The sequence below is a fragment of the Takifugu flavidus genome, chromosome 20 (genome assembly GCF_003711565.1).
Source record: "Takifugu flavidus isolate HTHZ2018 chromosome 20, ASM371156v2, whole genome shotgun sequence".
Lineage (NCBI taxonomy): Eukaryota > Metazoa > Chordata > Actinopteri > Tetraodontiformes > Tetraodontidae > Takifugu > Takifugu flavidus.
Window position 1 is genome coordinate 9,384,242 of NC_079539.1, and position 11,578 is coordinate 9,395,819.

Here is an 11,578-nt window from a genome sequence, read left to right on the forward strand (position 1 = left end):
TGCTCCGGCAGCTGGAGGAAAAAAGGAAGGAGAGGATGTCCGTCCTCAGTCTCTGTAGAGGAGAGAAGAATGACTGCCTGAGGAGCAAATAAGCCCCGCTCTTATCTCCTGCCTGAATGTTTATGAAGGGGCTTTGGGACAAGGTAGGTGTCTCCTCATCTCCTCTTCTAGCCATCTCAGAAGCATCCTTTTTGAGGCTGATTGACTTCTAATTTTCATAAAGGATCACTCTGGCTATTTTTGATCCACTCTAATTAGTTGCACTGTTGTTCCCTCTCACGGATCACTGTGAGATGCCAGCAGCAAAACATGGTGTTGTGTGCATCATCAGCTTGGATGTGAAGCAAATAGAGAGCAGAGTCTTATTCATATTTTCATTTCTCACCCAGCAGCTAGCTGCCCTGAATCTGAAGTAACCCAGAGAATATACAAATGCTAATAGAAAGAATGTGGATATAAATGTGAAGAACACATTAGAGTTAATGCAGCATTAAAAGGGCACAGGGTTTTCAACCTGCGATGTATGCTAAAATTACTCGAACGAGGAAGTGAAATCGTTCCAGGCTAATTTCGGTAATAAAGAAATAGGAATGTCAGGCAATTTTTTTCTAATGGAAAGTGCAGCCTACACAAAATGGTCCTTAAACATTCACTGGAGCATTGATCCAAAGAAACAGAGGAAAGTTGCTCATATTATAGTTTTCATGCATGATTTCTGCCGTGCTTTGCAGCAGAACATAATATCATGATGACAGGGGGAGGAGGGTGTTGAATGGACGTTGTGCTGCATATGTGGCTCAAAGAGGCCAATATCATTTCAAACCAGAGTTTATCAGAGTTGGATCCTATCACGCAATGCATGTTTTCAGTTGTTTTGCACATACCGACAAAGCTGGAAAATGTTCTCATATATTTGGGGGATCTCTGCTATTTATCCTACCCAAATGATGCTAAATGAGCTAATTCATTCGAATGTACTAGCACTTCAATGCTAAAGAGTCAGCACGATCAGAGGCATTAACTCAATTAGCCTCGTCTTTAAGAAGTGACTGAAGTCAACAACCCCAAAGTTCAAGGAAATTCAAGGAGATATTTTCAGTCTAGACCTCTCAGTGCTGAAGCCTGTATTTATTAAATCAAGCACACAGTCGTAGAGGGAGTGATGCTGTCGCTCCATTCATGAGGCTACATTAGGCATTTAATATGCTCGCTAATTAATCGCTTTCCTGAAACAAAATCATAATGAGTCCAATTAGAGTTCTGATTGGCTGACTTGCTCTAAGACTATAATGGACCCTCGGGCTGAGAGAATGACATCAGTAAGCTCCTTCAAGGACACGACACCATCTTTGTAGATCTAACGATGATGAGTGCTGCACCTTTGCAATTCAGATGTAAAATGGACTGCCGATTTGTTCCCTGATAGATTTTATTCGAGCAGCTTCACGGGGAGAAAGGAGGGATCGTGTGATCTCAGATGTAATACGCTGCCTCTTTTTATTGTCTTTCTGACTGATTTGCATGGCGTGAAACCTCAAGGCATTACATGAGAGGAATGGTATCGAGCTGAAATGATAATTTGAAGGAATATATCTGAGATAGTCCATTTGAAGTCATAAACATTCACAGCTTTCGGGAAAATCCTCTATCCAAGGAGGAGGAAATTATGATAAATAGAAACAAAAACACACAGGCTTTCTGGAGGGAGGGTGTGCATTCATAACATCTGCCTGAGATGACATTTAACGCATTATGCACTAGCAAATCATCATTTTATCTCAGCTCTTCCATCAGCCGCCCCTTCCATAATAATGCAGCCATGAATGAGACATAAAGTGAAAGGACAGGCTGTGGACTTTTAATTTTATGGCACACTCTGGGTTATGAGCCTGGAGCCAAGCACCAACCTCGCACATACGAATGAAGTGTGGGGTGTCAGACAAGCAGGTTCTGAACATAAAACTGTCACGTGTCCCAGTCTCGCTGGGTTTTAATTTCAGGAGGTTGATTTGCAGGTCAGAAAGGCAGCAATGAGAAATCTCAGACCCTCCATCAATAAACTAATTCTGGATTATACTTCTGGTTTAAGGCATCATTTTTTAATTCTGTGCCTCCTTCCAGAGGAAAGCTTGCCGAGCAGGTGAGTCTGGGATGGAAGCGATTGTGGAATCTTCCTCAATCTGGGGAGATAAGGCGGGCTGGCAGGAGGAGAGGCAGAGAGGGAGAGCAATTGTTTTTCGCCTGACCTTATCTCCCTTTGCAGCTTCTTCTGAACCGCCGCTGTAAATCCAGCATACCAGACAGTGATGAAATATGCCGACGTGCTCTTGATGTTCCGGCAGAGGAAGGTCGCTGCCAGCCTGGAACTGCGCCGGCAAGGGCCACTCGCTCGAGTCTGCGCGTCGTGTAGACTGTCAAAACAAAAGAGAGCGCTGAACCAAAACTGATTGTCAAGAGCTCAGAAGTCTGACAATCCTCTGTCCCACTTGGAGCACATTCAATCAAAGCCTGACTGGATTTAACAAGAGAAAACCAGCCAGAAAGCAGTTCTTGAAGTTTCCTGACTGGGGCTCGGACAAGCCTCGGTAAAAGTCATTCAGCACGTTTGCCTCCTCAGATGATGTGACGGATGCGAGATACACATAAAGACCCTTTAAGAAGAGCTCCAGATTCCCAGCCAGGTCCCCATTGTTGAACCTTCAGGAACCCCTTTTTGACTGACACCAACACAAATAATAGGCTAAAGTTATGCCAAGAAAGGGTCTGTCTAAAGAAATATAATCATCAACCACAGTTGGCCAGTGCATTCATCCTTACAAAATCTCCGAAAGAGCTCTGCATACTGCATCATGCTGCTTTTGAATCCTATCTCCAGCAACTATTTCCTTATTATTTCAACTCTCTTCATAGCTACTGATCCTGATGCGTTTGAAGCAGTGTTTGCTTTGGCAAATTTTGTTCCCCCTCGCCGTGGGACACGCGAGCAATCGCAAGCGTTTGATCCCACGTGAACGCGTGACAGGCATGACCGCTCTTCGGAGGCTTTATCTCTTTTATTCTTTTTCATCCTAGCCCATGTTTATCTCCCCACGCTGATATCCCGGATCTCCAACACGTACACCGTGAGTGGCGGTGAGTGGGACTATCAGGCAGAGGCAATTCGAGGTTCAATTCCCGGCCTGTCATCTAACAATTTGAGTTCAGCACAGCTTACAGACACAAAAACCTTAAAGGAAGTCATCATGAGCTCTGGCGGAATGTCATTTCTCAAGGAAAATGACCAATGCTTTCATTTATCTCCGTAATCCCTGCACGGCTGACTGCTTTTTCTCATAATGTCATAGCATTTTGCCTTTGCCCTGAATAAATTCACCATTAGATGAGAGCTGCATCCCCTCACAGTTTCTGGATATTGATTTTTTCTTTTCTTCAATTGATCTGCCCATGAAGATCTGTTACATGAAGGAGAACCAAAACCGGGTGTTTTCCTGTGATTGCAGTTGTGAGAGCCGACAACCATCTACCACCAGTGTGCTCTGATGCGTCTGTAATCAAAGACTGGTCAGAGGGCTTTGGAAATGAGGCTGAGCAATTTTCCCAGTGCGGCCACGCTTGTTATCATGTATTCCACGTGAGATGTTTTCTTCGGTCTATCTTAAATTGTTTTTTTTATTGTGTTTGCAGACCTCCAGCGGTAAACCTTCCGACATGGCTGACATCACTACCATCCAACAGCGACTGCCAGTTGCAATATGAATATGGAATGATGCCAGACTCCGCATGACACACTGTACGGCAGCGCTCTCTGTGGAAATAACGTTCTGTCAAGGAGCTCGGGCCATATGATTGGTGGAGTGCTGGCAAGAGTTACTGCATCAACAAATTGACTTTAAGGGCTACTTATGCGGCAGGAAAAGCTTTTCATGCCGTGCATTGAGGGGAGCAGAGAGGAGTTATTGCAGTTTGAGGAAGGGATGATGTATGATCCTCTGGGAGACTAGCACTCGCACAAAATGATGTTTCCTGCTGAGAACGTGAGCATATCCTCTGTGGAGGAACGCTGTCTCAACTGCAGCTCCACCGCCCACCCAGAGGTGGACGTCGTAAAGGCAGTGCTTCTGGGGCTGGTCCTGCTGGTGTTCGTGATCTTTGGGGTCTTTGGTAACATCCTGGTGATCCTGTCGGTGTTGTTCCACCACCACTGGCGCTCTGTGACGCACTACTTCATCGCCAACCTGGCGGCGGCGGACCTGCTGCTCAGCTCGGCGGTCCTGCCCTTCTCCGCGACCTCGGAAGCTCTGGGACGGTGGGTGTTTGGCCGACCCTTCTGCAGCGTCTGGGCCGCCCTGGACGTCCTGTGCTGCACCGCCTCCATCCTCAGCCTGTGCGTTATCTCGATCGACCGGTACTTGGCTGTCAGTTACCCGCTGCGCTACTCCGCAATCGCAACAGGGAGGCGAGGCTTGGCGGCGGTGGCAGCTCTCTGGGGTCTCTCGGCCGCCATATCCGTAGGCCCCCTGTTTGGCTGGAAGGAGCCAGACCCAGAAGATGAGTCGGTGTGTCGAATAACAGAGGAACCCGGCTATGCTTTGTTTTCAGCACTGGGGTCATTTTATATCCCGCTGGTCATCATCCTGGCCATGTACTGCCGCGTGTACACCGTGGCGAGGAGGGAGACCGCGACACTCAGAAAGGGCAATAAGGGAGATGGGGTTGAGACCGAAGGGGTGATGCTGAGGGTGCACAGAGGGAACGCCGCTCAAGCGGAGAAGCAGCAGGATGATAACATTAGCATGGGTCATAAACGCACCACCTTTTCCCTGCCAAGGCTGCTGAAGTTCACCAAAGAGGAAAAGGCAGCCAAGACTCTGGGTATTGTTGTTGGATGCTTCATTCTGTGCTGGCTTCCCTTTTTCCTAGTTTTACCCATTGGTACGTACCTGCTAACCTCTTTTACATTTTTAGGATTAATCTCACAGGACAATTATGTCTGCAGTACAATTAGATGATATGTAACGAGTGAAATTAATCAAAAAAATAAAATGACAGTTAATGAAGGATTTAACACCATATAGTGTTGTAAAGGTATTATAGCGCAATTGAGGCAAATTATATGAAGCAGAATTTATCCATTAATATACACAACTTTTTGTTCTCACCTTTTTAAATTATCAAGCAATACTGACTTTAAATCGTTGCTCTGTGAGTTTATGGCCATTTTGTGAGTTTTGTACCAATCACAAATTCTCTCATTAGAAACCCCCATAAAGGAGTGATGTACCTGCCAATTCCCAAAATAATGATAGCTAAGCAACCATAGACAACAATAAAATAAAAGGGAATGCAAAAGTGCAGGGAAATGTGCTATATGAATGTTAAGAGCTGTCAAATCTCAATAGCAGGACAGACTGTGCACCATTACTTTCTGATTTCAGGCTAAAGCCACATCCCAGATTTCTCAAGAGGTGAACAATGAGCTCAAAATGTAAAATTCCAAAATCATTTGGGGACTCTTCACGGCATCATAAATTAAGGGTTTCAGAAAACATTTATATCAAATGTTCATCTGCATGGGTCCTCAATTAATTAGGCTAGTTAGACAAAATCAAACATTAAGATCATGAAACAAGCTAATGTATACAGTGGAACCTCTACTTAAGAATGTCTCTACATGCGAAATTTTCAGGTTACGAAACGTCTCAACGGGAAAATATTTTCTCTTGTTACGAAAGAAATTTCAGGATACGAAAGGCAAAAATACGCTACCGCTGCTACTCGCAGCTCGCGGAGTTTAGCGAACGTAAACATGCTTGTAGCTGCTCTGCCATTGGCTATCGCCTAGCATCTTAGATGGCGGTGTTACAACAAGTGTTAACGTTCGTTGCTAGTAATGATGGCTAATGTAAGATTAGCCTGTAATAAAGTTCATTTTGTTCCTGGAGAAGCCTTGCACTGAATTCCTACATTTATTGTGCGGTAATTTAATTGTAACATGTATTTGTTACATGTTTTGATGCATTTTTATGATTTATAAAAAAAATAGGGCCGAATTTTTGGGGGCTTGGAACGAATTAGGGCATTTACATGGAAAACGCTTCTCTACTTTCGTAATTTTCAGGTTACGAAACAACTTCCAGAACCAATTAATTTCATAAGTAGAGGTCCCACTGTATTATGTTTACTTGTAATGATATTCTTATTTCTTGTTCCTTTTCATTGTCTAGAAATGTCCACAGGACTGAAGGAACGGTAGAAACAAATGAGGTCTGTTTGAATTTCTGTGGCGTTTTAGCTGAAAGAAAGCCAAATGTACGTGAATCAATTTTCTGCTGCTGTAGTCAAAACATCAACCTAGTGACAAGATTCAGAAAAATGAGCTGCTCAAAGCTCGATAAAATCCAGTCACACACATACGTATATTGGATCCTCATAGCTGATAAACTTCATCTACAGATTGTGATAACTGTTGTCAGGCCTGATCTTCAATCTTATTTGCTTTTGAAAAAACTCTTGTTGCATGTGAGTGCATGTAAATGTTGACTTGTGTATATTTTAGACGTATGCCAGCAGTCAGTGAAGATCAGATGGTGAGATTACGACCGAAAGGCCTGTTTGATTCCACAAACTCATTTTATTGAGGTCACAGAGCACCACGAAGTCGCGATAGGTGAAATATCCGTGCAGGTGTTGTCTTTCCTCTCTATTGTTCATATGTGGACATTAATAACCAGCTTTACTGAACAGTACAAAGGGTAATCCCTGCATAAACACAACGGTGCCTGTGAAATCCTCGCAGCTGTTGGCTGATTTTTATTGTTTTTAAGGTCTTTTGTTACAGGGATTCAAAAAGCAAAGTGGCAACAATCTTTTTAGTTGTAAATCTAACACAAACAATGACCCAAATTGACACTTTCTCCCAGTTTCCATCACATTGTTCCCCTAGTTAACTTGAACTTCTCATGGACTTTTTGATCCTTGTCCAATGTTTGTCCCGAAGGCAAACAGCAATCTTACTTTCTAGAACATGTTACTTTTTAAAGTAAAGATAACACTTCTGTCTGCAAATTCTATTGTAATCCTTTCCTGGTCTTTTCTCATGGGAATATCTCATTTAAATCAACAACAACTATGATGATGATGATGATGATAATAATAATAATAATACCGGTAATAATAATAATAATAATATAATAATAATAATAATAATAATAATAATATAATAACAATAATAATATTAATAATAGTTATCTACAAAGCACAGCACATTTAAATGGTATCATTAGCATTTAAAATACTAGTGTTATTATTCTAATGCTAATGCTAGCAAATCTCACTAAATCCAGGAGAAACTGTGCTTATACATCAAAGGTAGTTATGTAATGATAATAAATTGTTCTTATCACATCTCCAATTTATGCAGAAAGAATTCTTCGAATCACCAGTTTCCACTTTCCAAAGGTTGTCTGCAGTTGCAACTCTGGTTATTTGCTTATGTAACTGATATATAATTTGGTTTTGCTTTATCCTTTGCAGCCTGAACTGAAATTAGGATGTTAGAGTTGACTGAACTGACAAAATCTCCAATTTTGTAGTTTATAGATTTTTGTTCTTTTTTAAGTGCAAAAACAAATGATGCACTCAAACAAGAGAGAGAATATTCATGTATTTGATGGTCTGGTAGTTTTTTATTTGTTTGTTTTACCGTAAGTTGCCAAACTTAAAAAAAAACTTTAAAAAAAGTGCAGCAAATGGAGTTGTATAGTTTCAGAGCATCATCTCCATTGGTGATCTGTCTTGAAGCGTCTATTCAGATTCCTTGGAGGGGGCATCAGAAATTCAATTACAGCCAACCCAGATGACCAAGTAAAACACCACAGTGGTGCTGCAGCTGCAATTTAAAAATGAAATGAACCAAGATATTTACTGCCTCATATGAAAGCTATTATGGCTAACAAGTTCGCTGCTTAATGAGCCGTAATGCCAGGAGGCATATTCTGTCACCCAGGGGTCTCTGGAAGGGGGGGGGGGGGGTCAATCGGAGAATAGTTCTGCATTTTAGGAGAGACAGACCTTCATGGCTCACAGCTCAGCTCTCACTCAGCCTCTGAGACAATTTGATTTTCTCAGCCTGTTTTATCTGGCCTGTGTTCCTGCATTCGGGTCTTTTTTTGTGTTGGCTTGTATCCGGTGGGTTTTATCGCTGCAGCGGAATGAAGTCGCCGAGCTTATAAATAGACTCTTGCTCGTCGCTGGGTCCTGACCAAAGCCTGCTCGGAACAAATAGCAGAACTTACCTACAAACTGAATACTTTAGCACTTAATACAGGCCGAGATACATGAGAATTATGAGCGATTGGTGACCTGAGTTAAATATAAGAGTTTAGGTGAAGGGTATCATCCAAAAGTGTTTTGTCTCTTAAAGGCTACCCTCAATCAGGCCATTTCTCTGCATGAGCAGAAGACTAGACAAGGACAATCTAGAATGAATGATTGGAGTTTTATGTCCAGAGCCCAGAGTGGAGCGTAAGCACAATTGCTCCCTTTGTGACATCTGCAGCTTCCGCTGTTCATTTAGGACGCTAATCTGAGACAGTGCCTCACGTCTGTACTTGTACCGGACTTCAGCTCAATGAACCTTTTGGTCTGTGAACTGAGGAGCACAGAACCGCCAGTTCTTTACTCCCAGCTGAGCAGGAGCATTTGCTGAATTATTTACTCATTAAGCGAGTGAGCACAAGTGCAGATTTTTAACTAGTTGGCCATTAAAGAGAATCACCCCTGTGCACGTCCCAAACTGTTGATGGCGCATTTATTTTTAAAGCAGTCTTTGATTTTGGACGTGTGCTTGTTTATTTTCCAGGCTCTATCTTCCCATCCTATAAACCTTCTGAGACCATTTTTAAGATAAGCTTCTGGCTGGGCTACCTCAACAGCTGCATCAACCCCGTCATCTATCCCTGCTTCAGCCGTGAGTTCAAGAAAGCCTTTACCAGCGTGCTCCGCGGCCAGTGCCGGAGAACCGGTTCCCCGGCTGTCAAAACCCAAGGGCAGCCCCATTCATCCAACTCGGACTTAAAACCAAACACTTCTGACCTCTCAGCTGATAAGGCTGCATGTTGTTGGTGTCGCTGCCATAAAGGTTCCTCACCCGACGGCGGCCTGGATCAGACACAAATGCCGAGCAGGAGTCTGCTGAAGGAGTGGTGTTTCTCAGCAAGTCAGACCCCGATACCGCCGAGCCCCTCTGGTCACCGACCAACCAAGGTCTTGTGCCTTTCTCTTGGTGTTCCAGGTGAAGCAGTATAGTATAATGGATGTCTCGCTTCAGTATACCTTGAGCGCATGAATGCAAACAATTAACCTCGCTGTAAAGGACCCCTGCAAACAGCCGATAATGGCACAGATAAGGCAGGGGATAATGGTGTTCATGGTCAGCTTTATGGCGCTGAAAATGCCCAGAGTGTCAAATAAATGGGAGGAGATGATGAGTAGACGGTCCTTTACCGTCTGCAGCATTAGTGAGGACCGAAGCCACGAAGGCTGGAGAGAATTTAACATCTAAAAAATAGCGTTATACACAAAATATGGGAGGCGAGAATGCATTAGCAAGCATGTGCAAAGAGTTCGCACCTACCACTGCTTTAGTTTAATTGTAATCAGATGTGACGATCAAGCCAATGAAAGTGGATTTCTTCGAACTTGAGTGTTGTTACTGCAGATTTCTTAAAAGCTCTGGAGAGAAGCTTTTAAATTATCCGAGCACAATTACCATTCAGTGATGTAGAGGCTTTATTTAAACGTCCAACAAAAATGCATTGTCTATGATTGTATCTTGTGCTGTTAATAAAAACATATTTATTTCCTATAATTACTATTACATTCTTAATTTTACACATCCCCATACATTTAATTATTACCTTACATACACACACGCACATTCTCATATTCTTATCTTTGTGGGGACTTTGCTGGGTATAAATCATTACCTCTAACACTAACATCCCAACCTAAACCCTAATATAAACCCAGGTCTAAACTAAACCTCAAACCCATGTCTTAATGCTCAAACAGCATCCAAAATGCTCCCAGTTTGCATAAATGTCCACCTTTTGCTCGTAGAATGAGTATATTGGTGCTCACAGTGGATCACTACAAGAACACACATACGTATTAGTTGGTTCCCTCCCTCGTAAACAACACACAGACGCATTTTACTAAAACCATTTATTCAGCTCAATTTGCAGTTGGAATTAAATCAGACTGAAAATGTAGATAAGCTTCTCAGTAAAGTAGCCATATACATGGGAAACTGGAGCCATTTAGTGAACAAAAACAACACCCAATTTAATGATGTATCACACTGGAAAAGATAATTGGTTCGACCTTTTGCAGGGTTCAGACATTTTACTAGAAGCTCATGGGCCATTGAGGTTATGTATTTATTTAACATATTTATTTAAAAAGTTTTTTCCCCCTTATTTCTTTTGGGACCAGACTTAACCTAACCCAACCAGTAGGGGGCACAAAGCTTCACTTTAAGTTTGAACTTATCTTGGTGCTACGTCTTCACGTCCACTTCGTTTAGGCTCTGGTGCAGACTAAAGAAGGGAACTTTGGTCCACCTGTGGGTCTGGGTTCACTTAGAAGTGAACTCTGGAGCTTTTCGCTTACAATGGGAATGCAAACGGACTACCCAGCAAACCAAAGACGGGAACTTTCTGTAGTGTTCGGTAAGCTGCTGGAATGAGTTATGAGCTACTTTTCAAAAAAAAATCTAATCATGAACTCGATTTGTCCAGGGTGTGACCCGCCCCTCCCCTGAAGGCAGCTGCAGTGATATTTAGCTCCACGATAGACAATGTAACCCCATAACCTTTGGAAGATGGTTTATTTTATTGTGGCACATTCCATCAGATGGACCCCTGAATTTAAATCCTGCACGCAATGGTAGTCAATTTTACAGCCGGGAACTTAAATTCTATTATTCTTTATGATCCGTGGTATACCAACCTTAGCTTGAAATGAGACAATAAAGCATCTATGTCACGTAGAGTACAAAAATTGAATTAAATGAAATTAAAATCATCCCTGTCTGTTAATTGCTGCATGTTTCCATGTTTTTCTTCTCTGTTTTGACCCCATCTGACAATGAAAAACACCAAAAAAGGCTGGTCATTGCATCATGTTATAGGATTTAAACAGCGTTAAATGATGTGGTTATGGCTGGAAACTTTTTATTACTAAAGTCTCTCTGATAATAAATAAAACCACAGCGCAGAAGCATTTCCACCCCTCAGCCATGTTATGCTGCATTAGGCCAGACGTCGCTGAGAATGAGCTGTTGACCCCTTTCAGAGCAGCGTGACTAAAGAAAAGTGATGATTTGTGCAGCAACATTTCATGCTGATGCTGACAATCGCAGCTACGGGAGAGACAGAGACGTCGCCCACCCAGTGCCGGAGACCAATAAAATGTCACAGCAATTAAGTGTGTGAAAGTAAATGATGTACTGTCTGTTTAATGGCTAATTTTATTCCCATATGCAGCACTTGACATTAAAAACACTATTTTCGTATAA

General features: G+C 42.5%; 1 protein-coding gene across 1 annotated transcript; it reads left to right on the top strand.

Moving 5' to 3' along the window:
- Positions 1-11,578, top strand: adra1ab (adrenoceptor alpha 1Ab). The gene is made up of 3 exons (XM_057019356.1): positions 1-143; positions 3,685-4,932; positions 8,861-11,578. Exons 2-3 carry the CDS (start codon positions 4,014-4,016, stop codon positions 9,304-9,306), a joined length of 1,365 nt encoding a protein of 454 aa, XP_056875336.1. The 5' UTR covers positions 1-143; positions 3,685-4,013; the 3' UTR covers positions 9,307-11,578.